At 49.1% G+C, this 15,456-nt stretch overlaps 1 protein-coding gene across 1 annotated transcript; it reads left to right on the top strand.

The window, feature by feature from the left end:
• Positions 1-9,044: 9,044 nt before the first annotated feature.
• On the top strand, positions 9,045-12,270 carry LOC135372331 (uncharacterized). Its single transcript, XM_064605970.1, has 5 exons — positions 9,045-9,281; positions 9,643-9,842; positions 10,475-10,694; positions 10,736-10,836; positions 12,171-12,270. The coding sequence occupies exons 1-5, from the start codon at positions 9,045-9,047 to the stop codon at positions 12,268-12,270; spliced, it is 858 nt and encodes a 285-aa protein (XP_064462040.1).
• The last annotated feature ends 3,186 nt before the right edge of the window (positions 12,271-15,456 follow it).

Here is a 15,456-nt window from a genome sequence, read left to right on the forward strand (position 1 = left end):
AGAGAAAATTAAAAAAGTATGATGTAACGGCGGGGGAATATATTGTGTTCTTTCGGTAGCCAAATAAACACCATTCTACTCATTCGAAGCTTTTCTCCACGTTCGGATCCTGCATCTCAAGAGAAATTTAAAAAAGTATGATGTAACGGCGGGGGAATATATTGTGTTCTTTCGGTAGCCAAATAAACGCCATTCTACTCATTCGAAGCTTTTCTCCACGTTCGGATCCTGCATCTCAAGAGAAAATTAAAAAAGTATGATGTAACGGCGGGGGAATATTGTGTTCTTTCGGTAGCCAAACAAACGCCATTCTACTCATTCGAAGCTTTTCTCCACGTTCGGATCCTGCATCTCAAGAGAAAATTAAAAAAGTATGATGTAATGGCGGGGGAATATATTGTGTTCTTTCGGTAGCCAAACAAACGCCATTCTACTCATTCGAAGCTTTTCTCCACGTTCGGATCCTGCATCTCAAGAGAAAATTAAAAAAGTATGATGTAACGGCGGGGGAATATATTGTGTTCTTTCATATTGTGTGTATATTGTGTTGCCCGGCGTGGCACACCTTTTTCGCTGCTTTTTGTCTGTGTTTTGCGAAGTGTTCTTGGCGGTGTGTCACAAGTGCTCCCCCACCTCCTCGTGGTGCCGGGTGGAAACGGCTTGCTTTTTGCATAGCCGGCCAAGTGGGGAGCGCAGGCCTTTTGGCCTGGTGCAGGTGAAACCTGTGTTCTTTCTTCTTTTTGGGTCTCCCTGTTCATAGCACAGGGGGCCTACACCTGCACCGTTGAGTGCGAGCGTTGCGTCTTTTATATTGAAGATGGCGACCCACGAATGGGTCACCGTCTATCCACCACAAGTCAGTCTTTCTTGTCACCTTTGTGACCTGCCTGTGTCGTCACGACCCAAACTCGAGAGCCACTACCTTCTTACACACAGTACAAGGTCATATGGAAGTGTGGTGTTTGCTTGAACAAAACATCCAATTCAAGTAAAACCATATCTTCACACCACACTAAATGCAAAAGAAAGTTCAGTTCCCAGGCAGACCACTCTGGCTCGGGTGCGTCCGGGGCGGCTTGCGCCGCGTCGGGTGGGCCTTGCGAGTCGACGGCTGCAGTCCCTAGTCCCAATCCAGAAATTTTTCCATGCTCTCTTGATGGGGGTGGCAATATCAGGGAGCAAAGTGTCTTAAGTCCGGCGAAGCCGGCTCCACAATCAAACGACGAGAGGTGTTCTCCCCTTGGGGAGGCATCGAATATTTCGGGGCAGGTTATTCTAAGTCCGGCTATGCCGGAAGTCGGTCCTTCTTTTGAGGTTGTGGCTGACGAGCCTGATACCCCTATGACAACGAGCGAGTCACAGTTGGCTCATTTGTTGGCGGACAGGGGTATTGCCCCCCCTCCTCTGTTTGCCGAAACAGCTCGTGGATTGGTCTCTGCACCAATCGTATGGCAGAGAGGCAACATCGAGCCTCAACATTCTCAGTCTTTGCATTCTGGTGGTTCTGGGGACTGTGAAGTTGATGAGTCGGGTCCGCACGGGGCGGTGCTGGCCGCTTCGGATGCGTCGGAGCCATTGAGGCCTGTAATGTCTTATGGTCGTTGGACCAAAGCAGAAATGCATCTCCTGGCTGTGCTTGAGCTAGATTTGGGACAACATCCATTCATCAATCTTGAATTGTCCAAGCGTTACCCCACCCGCTCACTTATGAGCATCAGGGGTATACGTCATCTCCAAAAATATAAACAAATATTGGCAGCTGCACGGTCAGCACGGTACAAAGAAAGACAGGAACTTTTGAATCAAGAGCAGTTTGTGTCTGAGAGTAGTACGAGGTCAGAAGGCGAAGTCGCTGAGCTCAGTGTGGAGGACCTTGAGAGAGCGGGACTGCCGCGGGACCTTGCTGAGAGGGTTCTGTCTGGACCACTGCAATATACTGATTTAGAGAGAATTTACCGAGTTTTCAACGCCTTTCCCCATCCAAAACACCAACGCACTTTGCCAACTAAACCAGCCCAGCCTAGGACGAAGGCAGCGAGAAGAAGAGAGAAGTTCCGTGAACATCAGCGTCTTTACAGGATGGGACCGAAGGTCCTTGTCCACCAGTTGCAAGCTGAGGGGGTGAGCTCCCCTGTCACGCTGGCTGATGTTCACTCCATCTATGATCCACTCTTTTCTTCTCCTTCCAAAACTAGCGTCTCGGTGCCTTCGTCTAGGAGTAAGGTGAAAGCGTATTGCGGCCCTGTTGCCGACTCAGAAGTGGGGGAGGCTCTGAACTCCTTCAAGAATGGTACTTCTCCAGGTCCAGACGGAGTGACGGTTGAGCTGTTGAAGCGGGTTCCCGAGGTGGTCCTCGCTGCTGTGCTTAATAACTTCATGAGATTCGTGGTCGTTCCACCTGAGCTTAAGCACTCAAGAACCATCTTTATCCCTAAGGTACCAAGGCCTGAATCGGCTTCCGATTTCAGGCCTATCACGATCTCACACTTGGTCCTTAGGTTGTTCTCCAAGATCTTATTGTCCCGCCTTTCGGCCGAAAATCGTTTCCACGGTCTGCAAAGTGGGTTCGAGAGTGACCGGAGCACGAGCTCCAACCTTCTCCTTCTTCAGGGCATCATGTTGCACTCCAAAAGAACACATAAGCCCCTGTATGTGGCGAGCTTGGACGTTAGGAAGGCTTTTGATTCCCTGAGTCATAATTCCATCTTTTCAGCCCTTGAGGGCAAGGACGTGCCACCACTCTTCCAGGAGTTGGTTAAGGAATTGTATACTGGCAATACCACCACGTTTCACTTGAACGGCAGAACAGACGGCGCCAGAGTCGCTGTACGACAAGGTATTAAGCAGGGAGACCCCTTGTCACCCTTTCTCTTTAACTGCGTACTAGACCCTCTTCTTGCCCAGTTGAACCAGACCGAGCTTGGATATCACGCTGGAGCGGCCTCGGCTGCTTCCATGGCCTTCGCTGACGATTTGCTCGTGTTTTCCGAGAACCATTCTGCTTTAACAAGACTGTTGCAGATGGTTGAGACGTACATGACGTCTGTTGGTCTCACGTTAAATCCTCGGAAAACACAGTATTTCGGTTGGCGATGGAATAGCGAAACCGGCTGGTTCGACTATGGTGCACCACCTGTGAAAATTGCAGGAGCACGGGTGGATGCTTTGGGAAGAGGAGGTGTCGTGAAGTATCTCGGGGTCTCCTTGTCCGTCAGTAAGGGTCCTTTACTGGAGGACAAATACAGTGACTCTGTTGCCCGATTATTGATGAAGGCGTCGTTGAAGCCGCTTCAGAGAATAAAATGCTACAAAGACCTAGTAGTATCGCGCCAGTTATACCTCCTTTCCAACTCCCTGGCTGTTTTGTCTCAGTCACAAAAAGTCGACAAGTGGCATAGGTCCTTTGTTAAGAAAAAAGCACATTTACCAGGATCATTTCCTAACGTCCTGCTCTGGCTGCCTTACAGGAGTGGTGGTATGGGGCTTTTGCCAGTATTGTGGACAGCTCCAGCAGTCCAGTTGAAGTCCTTGGGTAGACTGCGGCGCCTCGGCAACACGTTTGTTGATGAAATCTTTAACGAGGTGCTCGGAGGCTATGCCTCGCGACTGTCCACAATGCTGGGTGTACCTGACGGTATAATACACGGTAAGGAGTTGCAACTGGCCCTGAATGAAGGTAGAAGGAAATGGTTTGGTGACAAGAGAAGTAGTTACGTAAAGAGGGATCTCTTTGCCTTTGAGAAGGATCTCCTCGGAAATCGATGGCTGCACCCAGACTGCCAGTTCATTAAAGAGGGCGACAAAATCAAGGCCTTGCGGCTCAGGGCAGACGTTTTCCCAACCAGATCTCTTTTCAATAAACACGCCGAGGACCCCGCGGCCAGGCTCTGTCATCACTGCCATGAGGCCGAAGAGACGCCTTGCCACATCCTCCAGTACTGTGAGCGAGTGCACGGCCCCAGAGTCGAGCGCCACAACTTCATTGCGAAACAGTTGCAAAGACTTGTCACCAAGTATTCTCCGGATACCACTGTTTCCGCGGAGAAAGTCTTCACTGTTGGTGGCGCTCGGCTCAAGCCAGACCTTGTGTTAGACAGGGGGCATGAGGTAGTCGTGGTGGATGTGGCGATCGCGTGGGACTCTTCCGTGGCCAATCTTGAGAAGAAGGCGAAGGAAAAGGCTGAAAAGTATGCTTGTCTGTCGCAGCTGTTTCCTGGTAGAGCTTTCAGGGCGGTCGGGGCGGTCCTTGGAGCCAGGGGTCTGGTTTGTCAGTCCATGCGAAAGCTATGCGAAGAACTTGGGCTTTCGAGGTCTGATGTTTCATGGTTGGCAGCCAGAGCCCTGGTGGGTAGTTTGATCTGCCTGAGCCGGTTTGTACGTAAGGTATGACTGGGGCAGCTATTGGTTCTCCTGTGGTTTTGCTAGATCTTCTTATGGTGTTGCCAAATTTCTTATGGGTTTTGCTCGATCTTTACGCATAGTGTATTAATACACTTGACATCTTGCGTCAGCAGTCCGAGCGGTTTTTGTGCTCGTTGGCTTCCAACATACTTCTTTATCTGTAGCAAATACTCTTCTTTTTCCATCAGTCTGTGGCAAATACACCTTCTTTTGATCTTCTTAATGGTGTTGCTAGGTCTTCCTGGTTTTGCTAGATCTTCAACGCACAGTGTATCAATACACTTCAAGATCTTGTGTTAGCAGTCCGAGAGTTTTCTGTGCTCGGTTGCTCCATTATATTCTTCATCATGTGTAGCAATACAATTTCTTGAACATCCTGTAGCAAATACACCAGTTTTCCATCTTTAGGTGGTGCTGCTAGATCTTCTTTGTGGTCTTATTGGATCTTACCGCGCCGTGTATTATTACACTTGAGATCTTGGCGATGGCATGGCGAGCGCTGTTTGCTCGTCTGCCCCATTACTGTTCTTTAACATCCTGTACCAATTCGACATCTTTGGATATCTGGTAGCAAATACGCCTTTTTGAATAATATGCAGCAAATACACCTTGGAGTTCGTACCTTCTTTACACTACATAGCAAATACACCCCTGAGCATTTACAATCTTTTTGAGTAGCAAATACTACCTTTCTTGCTGGCTTTCCCCTCTGATTTTGTCATAGGGAAGTGGAGAGGAGTTCCCGTGGTTTTGCTAGATTATCGGGACCCCTGCTTTGTGTTTGAGTTTATTTCGAGGCTTATTACGCTCCACTCTTTTTAGCCACTTGTCGGGCAGTGTTTTAACTCTGTATATTTTAATATGTGTTTTGCACATTTTTGTGCGTTGTGGTCTTAACCCCAAGTTTGGGTCTGCGACCACCAAAACTCGCTACGCTCCGCGCGGCGAGGTCTGCAGAGCCCCGACTTGGCTTTTAACCCATTTTTGGGTACATTTCTGTTTTAGCCAAACAAACGCCATTCTACTCATTCGAAGCTTTTCTCCACGTTCGGATCCTGCATCTCAAGAGAAAATTAAAAAAGTATGATGTAACGGCGGGGGAATATATTGTGTTCTTTCGGTAGCCAAACAAACGCCATTCTACTCATTCGAAGCTTTTCTCCACGTTCGGATCCTGCATCTCAAGAGAAAATTAAAAAAGTATGATGTAACGGCGGGGGAATATATTGTGTTCTTTCGGTAGCCAAATAAACGCCATTCTACTCATTCGAAGCTTTTCTCCACGTTCGGATCCTGCATCTCAAGAGAAAATTAAAAAAGTATGATGTAACGGCGGGGGAATATATTGTGTTCTTTCGGTAGCCAAACAAACGCCATTCTACTCATTCGAAGCTTTTCTCCACGTTCGGATCCTGCATCTCAAGAGAAAATTAAAAAAGTATGATGTAACGGCGGTGGAATATATTGTGTTCTTTCGGTAGCCAAATAAACGCCATTCTACTCATTCGAAGCTTTTCTCCACGTTCGGATCCTGCATCTCAAGAGAAAATTAAAAAAGTATGATGTAACGGCGGTGGAATATATTGTGTTCTTTCGGTAGCCAAATAAACGCCATTCTACTCATTCGAAGCTTTTCTCCACGTTCGGATCCTGCATCTCAAGAGAAAATTAAAAAAGTATGATGTAACGGCGGGGGAATATATTGTGTTCGGGGGGTGGTGACTCGGATCTGGTTTGCGTTGCTGAGCGAAATTTATTGTGCTAGCCAGTTCTCTCTAAAGTGTTATCCGAGTCACCGGGCGGTCCGGCCTCCTCGTGGCACCCCCTGGGCAACGGCTTCAGCAGCCGGCTAACGGACCGCCCGAGGCCTTTGGCCTGGGATCGAGCGCAATTTGCGTACTGTTTATCTTTCTAAGCCCCTGTTCATAACACAGTGGGTCTTACGCTCCTCCCGCCTCTGCAGCGTAACCGAGGAAGCTTTGAGCCCTTTGGCGCAACATGGACAACAACTACACCAACCGATGGGAAAAATCCTACCCTCCCGATGAACTTGTTTGCCACTGCTGTGGCCTGCGGGAGTCATCAAGAGTAAAACTGGAGCGCCATTATACAACTCACTCTATGGTGCTTGTGTGGAGATGCGATATATGCAGTGACAAGACATCCGAATCAAGTAAAGTTTTATCCTCACACTATACTAAGTGCAAGAGGAGGACCTCAGCTGGGCGGGGGGCCCTTGTGCCGGCGGCTGTCGGCGCGGGGTGCTCTGTGCCGGGTGGTGGGTCTGACGCCGTGGCTGCCCCGGCCTCTCCCGGCGGTTTGTTGGCAGCTTCCGAAAATGGTGACTCGCCTCTACTTATCCAACCAGGTAGCACTGATACTTTGTCCCAGGCCGATGGCCAGAAGGAATTTCACGGGACACGCGAGGTCTCCCTCTTGGCAGAGGCCATCGCGGCGGAGATCGCAGGACCCACTCAGATGGGTGATGCAGTTTCGGACAGCGATATCTCCGCGCTAGCGGAAGCGCTGGCTGAGGATGGGATGTTTACCCCTCCCCTCATTCGATCGTCAAGAGAAGTTCCCCTAGGTGGGGCTTCTACAGTGCCCAACCAGATCATACCTGGTATCTTTGGAGACACCAATGCCTGTCCAGAAGACAGGACTGCTGACGCCGCCGTGGGGGGGGGGGGGCTGTTGGGCGGCCCGGCGCCGGAGCCGTCTCCTGGTTCGGGGTCTCTTGGGCCGGCGGCCTACGGTGCGGGTGCCCCTCTTCCTTCTACTAATCACGCCCAAAATGGACCTGAAGGCAGCCTGGGCGACCAGCTCAGAACAGCGAGCTGTTACGTGGCCTACGGACGCTGGACCGACACAGAGATGAGAGCTTTGGCCCTTCTTGAATGCGATATGTTACGCCATCCTTTTATCAACCAGGAGTTGGCTCGCCTATTCCCAAGCCGCTCATTGATGGCCATCAGAATGATGCGCCATCAAAAGAAATATAAAGATATCCTGCAAGAGTGCTTAGCGAGTGTCCCTAGATCGCACTCCATTCCGAGTCCCGCGCCGGTAGTGGATATCGATCAACCGGCAAGCCTGGAAGACATACGAAGGGACTTAGCGGCTGCGGGGATAGAAGACGGCGCATTATGCCACAACCTTTTCTATGCGCCCCTGGGTATGGATGACTTGAACGCCATTTATCATCATTTTGATGTTCGCATAAAGTCTCTCAAGAGCGAACCTGCCCGTTCTGCCCGGCGTCCTGAGACTGGTAATCGCAACATGAGGCGCCGAACAAAGTTCAGAGAGCACCAGCGCCTGTACCGACTAGGACCTAGGATCCTGGCCCATGAACTACTAATGAAGGAGCGTGAAGGAACCAGCAGGGTGTCCCTTCCGGAGGTACACGAGCTCTACGACCCTTTATTTTCTGCTATGTCCAAGCCAGTCCCGAGTGCACAGACATCCACAGCAAAGATGAACGTCCCACTGGGCCCGGTTACAGTTAGCGAAGTTGCCCATGCTGTGGAGGGACTCCACCACAAGGTTGCCCCGGGTTCGGACGGGGTGACGGTGCCCGATATGAAGAAAATTCCCATCATTGTCCTCCAGCACATTTTCAACAATTTCTGGAAGTTCCAGAATGTGCCTCACTTAAGACCTCGAAGACAGTCTTTATTCCCAAAGTCCCGAATCCGAAGAAGGCGGTAGATCTTCGTCCCATTACAATGTCTTCGATTCTGTGCCGTACCTTTTCCCGTATCCTGCTTAGCCGACTATCCGAGAGCACGTCCTTCCATCCGCTTCAGGGCGGATTCCAAGACGATCGAAGCACCAGTTCCAACTTACTGCTTCTGCAGGGCGTGATGCGCTACCTCAAGAAGAGCAAGAGAAGCCTGTATGCCGCCAGTCTCGATGTGAGAAAAGCGTTCGACACTGTCTCTCACGAGGCTATATTCGCCACTCTCCGTACACGAGGATGCCCTGAGGTCTACGTCGAGCTCATCCGAAACCTATATACTCAAACCTCCACATTCTTCTACCTCAACGGCGGGACCGACGGCCGTCGCATCCCCACCCGGCAGGGGATCAAGCAGGGTGATCCTTTGTCACCTTTTCTATTCAATGTCGTGCTTGATCCCCTACTCCACGAACTGAACAGCTCCGGGCTGGTTGTCCAAGTTGCAGGAGCGAATGCCGGCGGTCTCGCTTTTGCGGACGACATTCTGCTTATGTCCTCCAGCCTCAAGGGACTTCGTGCCCTCACCCAAAAGACCGAGGCCTATCTATCAAGGGTCCACCTCCAGCTCAACCCTACTAAGACCCAATATTTTGGATGGAGGTACAGTGGAGTTAGGAAGTGGTATGAATACACTTTGCCACCACTCTCGGTTGCTGGCTCCATCGTCAAGCCTCTCGACAAGACCCAGCCAGCGAAATATCTTGGCCTTGAGCTTTTCGTCAACAAGCCTCCAAGACCAACGAATGACCTCACCGAAGCCATTGCAGGAGCCATTCGTAGCGCGGCGCTTAAGCCATTCCAATGATTGAGATGCTTGGGTTCGTTGGTTATCCCTAGCTACCTGTACCTTTTATCAAACACACTGAATGTGCTCCAGCAATCGAAGAGAAGAGATAAAGCGATGCGCATAGCCATCAAGAGGATTCTTCACTTGTCCCTCTCTTACCCGAATCTGCACGTCCACTTACCGGCCAGGGAGGGTGGCCTTGGGACGTTGCAACTTGAATGGACAGCGGCGGCTTGTCAGTTGAAGGCGCTCGCCCGGCTCGCAAGACTGGCTGACCCTTTCGTCGACGCCGTGCTTGGGGAGGCACTCCAAGACCAGGTCTGCAAGCTCTCAGCAGCGTTGGATGTCCCGGTGGGCATTACTAGTCAGATGGATTTGTCGGCGGCACTACAGGAAGCCCATAAACGCTGGACTCGGAAGGCCATGCAGTCATATGAGAACCAAGGGCTGTTTTCCCACCTGCACGAACCCCTCGGGAACATAATGGCTATACCCCGATTGTCGCTTCCTGGCCGATGGTGACAGGATTCGTGCCCTTAGACTTAGGACGAACTTGTGGCCGACTAGAGCCCTGTCGAACAAGCAGTCTCTCGACCCGGCCGCTACTTTATGTAGGTTCTGCAAAGACAAACAAGAAACGGCATACCATATCTTGCAAGAATGCGGCCGGGTCCATTTTCCTCGGATTGAGAGGCATAATTTTATCTGCAAGCAAGTAGTCCGCCTCGTACAGAAGTACGACCCTGCCATCACCGTCCAGCGGGAGAAGGTCTATACGGCAATCGATGGAACCCGACTCAAGCCCGACATTGTCATTGCCAAGGGTGACAATGTCACTATTCTCGACGTAGCGGTGGCGTGGGACCCTAACCCTGCGGCTTTTGAAGTCATTAACACCGGGAAGGAGGCAAAGTACTCTATTTTATCGGCCTCCTTCCTTGACAAGAATGTTCGAGTCGCCGGTCTCTGTTTCGGAGCTCGTGGGGGTACCTGCGCCAGCACTCGCCGTACGCTACTCTCCCTTGGCCTCTCTAAGAGCGATTCTGCTTGGCTTGCTGCCAAATCGCTCGTGGGAAGCCTGATTTGCCTGTCGCGCTTCAATAAGGCTGTTTAACTTTTAATTTGATGCATCCTCGTGTTTGCTGCGTGATTTTTAGCGTCTGGTTTTAACTCAGCGACTGTTTTAAACACTTTAGTTTCTTTGGTTTCTTCTTCAAGTCTTGGTAAGAGGAGACCGTTGGGGCCCAATGGCATAACATCGCTGGCCTGCTTGCGGGCCGGGCCCCAAGGCATTCGCTTAACCTTGACTACTTTTTACCCATCCCCTTGGGACATGATTGTTTTAACCCAATAAACGCCATTCTACTCATTCGAAGCTTTTCTCCACGTTCGGATCCTGCATCTCAAGAGAAAATTAAAAAAGTATGATGTAACGGCGGGGGAATATATTGTGTTCTTTCTGTGTTTCTTATTGTGTTCTGCGCCGAAAAGACTGAAACTGCTTATCATATATTACAAGAATGCAGCAGAATTCACTTGCCCAGGATAGAACGGCACAACTACATCGCCAAACAGATAATCCGTCTAGCCAAAAAGTATGATCCCTCCATTGGCGTCGATCAGGAGAGGGTCATGACTGCCGTTGACGGCACTCGTTTAAAGCCGGATATCGTCATAACGAAAGGAGAACAAGTCCTCATCCTCGACGTTGCCGTCGCGTGGGACGCGTCCCCTGCCGCTCTGGAAGTCGTGAACCAGGGGAAGGTAGCGAAGTATTCCGTGTTAGCTGCTTCCTTCCCTGACAGAATGGTATCAGTGGCATGGTTGTGTTTCGGAGCGCGTGGGGGGACGTGCCCCAGTACCAGGAGAACCCTTCAGGCGCTAGGCCTTACTCGAGGAGATTTGGGTTGGCTGGCTGCCAAAACCCTTGTTGGCAGCCTGATTTGTTTGTCGAGATTTAGAAAGATGACCTAGGAGTCCTTCGGAGATTATTATAGTTTTAGCCTCGGATTTTAGCCGTGACAGTTTTACATACCTTTTCTTTTGAATAGTTTCCCTTTCAGCTCAGCTAAGGGGAGACCATTGGGGCCCAATGGCAGATCATCGCTGGCCTGTAAAAAGGCCGGGCCCCAAGGTATCCACTTTCTGAGTGCTTTCTTTTAACCCTTTTTGGGACATTCCAGTTTTTAGCCAAATAAACGCCGTTCTACTCATTCGAAGCTTTTCTCCACGTTCGGATCCTGCATCTCAAGAGAAAATTAAAAAAGTATGATGTAACGGCGGGGGAATATATTGTGTTCTTTCGATGAGGTAACGATAGTTGATGTCGCCATTACCTGGGATAATGCGGTTTCGACCCTGGAAGAAGGTTCAAGAAAAGATTTCGAAGTATGAGCCACTTCGGCAGTGCTTCCCGGACAAAGCAGTTTCGGTCGCTGGCCTGGTTATTGGCGCGCGGGGACTAAGGTGTTCTTCAACAAGGAAACTGTGTCAGGCTCTTGGATTTACGAAGGCCGACGTGGCTTGGTTGGCCTCAAAAGCCCTCCTGGGGAGCCTTATTTGTTTAAGCCGTTTTGTGATGATGATGATAATTAGGGTTTATTGGCGCAAAAGCTACCAAGGCTATAGAGCGCCAAGCAATGGTATGTACGATGGCAAACGTAAAATCAGAGATGATTATTTAAGAACTACCGGAGACAGTTACCACATATGATAAAATTACTAAAATGGCAGTATGAGATCACAAGAGACCAATTAGCTGGATGTCCTTGAAATATTCATACACAGCTGTAAAAGGTACTTCAGCCTCATCACCCACCAAAAGGGCCGGGTGAAACGGTAAGCAGTATCTGTAAAATCGATAGAAGTGACGTCGACGAACATCTTCATAGGATGGACATGTAATGAGGATGTGCACAACAGAAAGCGCCCCCCCGCAGTGGTCACATTCCGGGGCGTCCTCACGCCGCAACAAGTACCCGTGAGTAAGGAATGTATGACCCAACCTTAGCCGACAATGTACCACCTCATGCAGACGGTTTGGAAGTGGAGATAAGTTTCTCCCGAGATTAGGCTTGACAGAATGTAACTTATTTTTATCCTGCGTGTCCCAAAATATCTGCCACTGATCATTGATGACGTTTTTTAATGCCCGTCTAATATCCTGCATCGGGGCCTCAAGAGGGGTTATATCTTCAGTTAGTGCACTTGTGGCAACACTATCGGCTCTCTCATTACCAGGTATCCCGACGTGGCTGGGTACCCAGCAGAACATCAGGTTGTAAGACCTCCGAGATCATACTCGCTAAACACCTCGCATGGTGAACAAGCAAATCCTTAGTTGGGTGCAAGTTGCAAATAGCTTGCAGTGAGCTCAGAGAATCTGTATACACTACAGATGATGTAATTTCATTGTTCAATATGTACTTGAGTGCTAAAATTATCGCATACATTTCTGCGGTAAAAATGGACATGCTGGTTCTGAGACGGTGTGAGCTCGTGTGTGAACCCGTAACCATGTCGCACGAGCGCCTGAGCTGGTTTTTGAACCGTCAGTGTAAAACTCTGTGTGCTTGCTAAAGCTTTCTCGAAGATGAAGGAATTCTTGTAACAAAACAGCCTGTGAGGTGTCAGATTTCTTGAATTTTGTTAGTGACTTGTTGAAACTTGGAGGTGGATGCCATGGAGGCAGCCTTTGCTTAAATTCCATTACCTTGTAATCGTATTCAGCAAAGTTGCATCGTTTAACTTCCTGAGAGATGCGCATACAAAAAGGAAGTGATTGTGACGGTTTATTCAAAAATTGTTGCTTGTATTGAGTGTCCTGCACACATTCGAGCGCTGGATGTTGGGGGTAACATCGAACCCTAAGTGCATATGTGACGCTAAGAAAAAACCTCCGTCTTGCGAGTGACCAGTGGTTCGACTCGACATACAAACTCTCCACTGGCGATGTTCTGAATGCGCCAAGGACTAAGCGTAGTCCCTGGTGATGTATCGGATCGAGTATCTTCAAAGCAGTTGGTCGAGCCGACCCATAAACAGCGCATCCATAGTCCAATCTAGAAAGGACAGTGGAGATGTAGATGCGATTCAGTACTTCGCGATCTGCTCCCCAGGACCGGTGTGAAAGTACCTTTAGAATGCTAAGGGATTTAATGCACTTATTCTTGAGTTGTTTCATGTGTGGCAGAAATGTCAGTTTTTTGTCAAAGATAAGCCCGAGAAATTTGTGCTCAGGCTGTACATTAATTGGGTGGCTGCGCAACTTCAAAACTGGTTCAGGGAAAACTCCCAGAAGCCTCGAAAAGTGGACACAAACAGTCTTTTCAGGAGAGAACTGAAAGCCATTTTCATTTGACCACTTCACTAACCTGTTGATTGCCAGCTGGAGCTGGCGCTCGCATGCAGACACATTTGAAGAGCAATAGGAAATCTGCACGTCATCAACGTACAACGAGTACTTAATTGAAGGAGGAATTACTTTTGCTATTGAGTTCATTTTCACGATAAAGAGAGTGACACTTAGAACTGACCCCTGTGGGACACCATTCTCCTGTACAAATGGTCGGGACAGTGTTGTTCCCACCTGGACTCTGAAGGTTCTCCCTTCGAGGAAGTTCAAAATACAGCACAGCATGCGACCGCGAAGTCCCATTGCATACAAGTCTCGAACAATACCGTACCGCCATGTGGTGTCATAGGCCTTGTGCAGGTCAAAAAGTACACTGACACAATGCCTACTTCTTACAAAAGCCTCCCTAATTGTTGTTTCAAGGCGCAAAAGCTGGTCCGTTGTCGACCGTGCAGCCCTAAAGCCACATTGGTATCGATCCAAGCAGTTATTTTCCTCTAAAAAATATATGAGGCGGTTGTTCACCATGCGTTCAAAAGTCTTTCCCAAACAACTTGTGAGCGCTATGGGCCTATAGCTAGATGGATCTGATGAATCCTTTCCTGGCTTCAACAGCGGGATTATGGTCGCTACTTTCCAACCAGAAGGAAGTGATCCTTCTCGCCATACGGTGTTGCAGAAATCTAAAACACATTCTAACGAGGAATTGGATAGGTTTTCTAGCATGCTGTATGTCACACGATCTGGACCTGGTGCAGTAACCTTTCTGCGTGATAGGGCCCTCAGCAGTTCTGTCATTGTAAATAAGGAGTTATAAGTGTACCCATTGCCAGATCCAGGGGGGATGGTCTGCTTCTCTGACTGTTCCTTGATTTTAAGGAAGTCAGCGCTATAATGTGAAGAGCTCGATATGCTCTGAAAGTGTTCTCCAAGGGCGTCTGCCTGTTCTTGCACGTTTTGGCACACCACACCATTTACTTGTAGTAGAGGAACAGAAAAACTAGCATAATCTCCCTTTACTTTTCGGAGCCTGTCCCAAATTACCTTTGAAGGTGTGTTGTTATTCAGACTTGAGACAAAATCCTTCCACGACGCTTTTTTGGCTTGGCGCCGTGTCCAACGGGCTTTAGCCCTAGCCTTTTTAAACCGGATTAGGTTTGTTGTGGTTGGATATTTGCGAAAGATATTCCATGCCCGATTTTGCTCCTTCCGCGTATCCTTGCAGTCGGTGTTCCACCAAGGCTTGGAGCGCTTTGGCAGGTTCCCAGACGTTTGTGGAATGGATAGAACAGCTGCATTTATGATCGCATCAGTCACCACTCTGTTTGCTTCTTCAATATCTCCTCTCTCAAGAGACAGAGATGACAAACCAACTGTTTTCTTAAAATTACTCCAATCCGCGCGGGAAACGTTCCATCGAGGCGGTCGTGTTCTTAAGCTACTTGTTGGACCAGGAAATCTAAGTACAACTGGAAAATGGTCGCTACCGCGAGGGTTTGCTTTCACATCCCAATTGACATTATAATACAGAGAGGGGCTGCACAAAGAAATATCTAGGGGTGAAAATGTCTGAGTGGCAGAATGTATGTACGTTGGGAGACCAGTGTTCAAAAGGCAGAGCTGCTTTGAAAGTAAAACCCTTTCAATTAGCTTGCCACGACTGTCGAGCCTTGAGCTGCCCCACAGCGGATTATGGGCGTTAAGGTCCCCGAGAATCATGAAGGCCTGAGGAAGCTGATCACATAACTGTTCAAACTCTGCTTGGTCTATGTTTTCTGCTGGCGGTAAGTACAGAGAGCAGACAGTAATTACCCGTTCGAGACATACTTGAGCGGCAACAGCCTCTAGGTTCGTCACGAGGGGTACGGCCCTTGCAGGTACAGACTGCGGGACAACGACAGCCACACCTCCCGATGCGCGCGCGCACCCTAAACGATCCTTTCTGAACACGGTGTATCTCCGAAAGGGGTTTATGCTTTGTGGGTGTAAATTTGTCTCCTGTAAGCAAAAACAAACCGCCCTATGTTCCTCGAAGAGGTCTTTTATGTCATCGACATTTGCAATAAGACCCCGACAGTTCCAATGGATGATTGTTTGGCCCATAATGTACGAAAGAAAGAGAAAAAAGATTAAATCTAAGTACCTCGAATCAGAGGACTGTGCTTTCATTTC

This window comes from Ornithodoros turicata, unplaced genomic scaffold (assembly GCF_037126465.1).
Source record: "Ornithodoros turicata isolate Travis unplaced genomic scaffold, ASM3712646v1 Chromosome14, whole genome shotgun sequence".
NCBI lineage: Eukaryota > Metazoa > Arthropoda > Arachnida > Ixodida > Argasidae > Ornithodoros > Ornithodoros turicata.

Bases quoted from the DNA above. Each gene is read 5' to 3' on its own strand.
- LOC135372331 (XM_064605970.1), top strand. From the start codon at position 9,045: ATGCGCATAGCCATCAAGAGGATTCTTCACTTGTCCCTCTCTTACCCG. The intron at 9,282-9,642 runs GTGGGCATTACT...TTTATCTGCAAG, and splicing joins CAGCAGCGTTGGATGTCCCG to CAAGTAGTCCGCCTCGTACA. The intron at 9,843-10,474 runs GTACTCTATTTT...TCACTTGCCCAG, and splicing joins AACACCGGGAAGGAGGCAAA to GATAGAACGGCACAACTACA.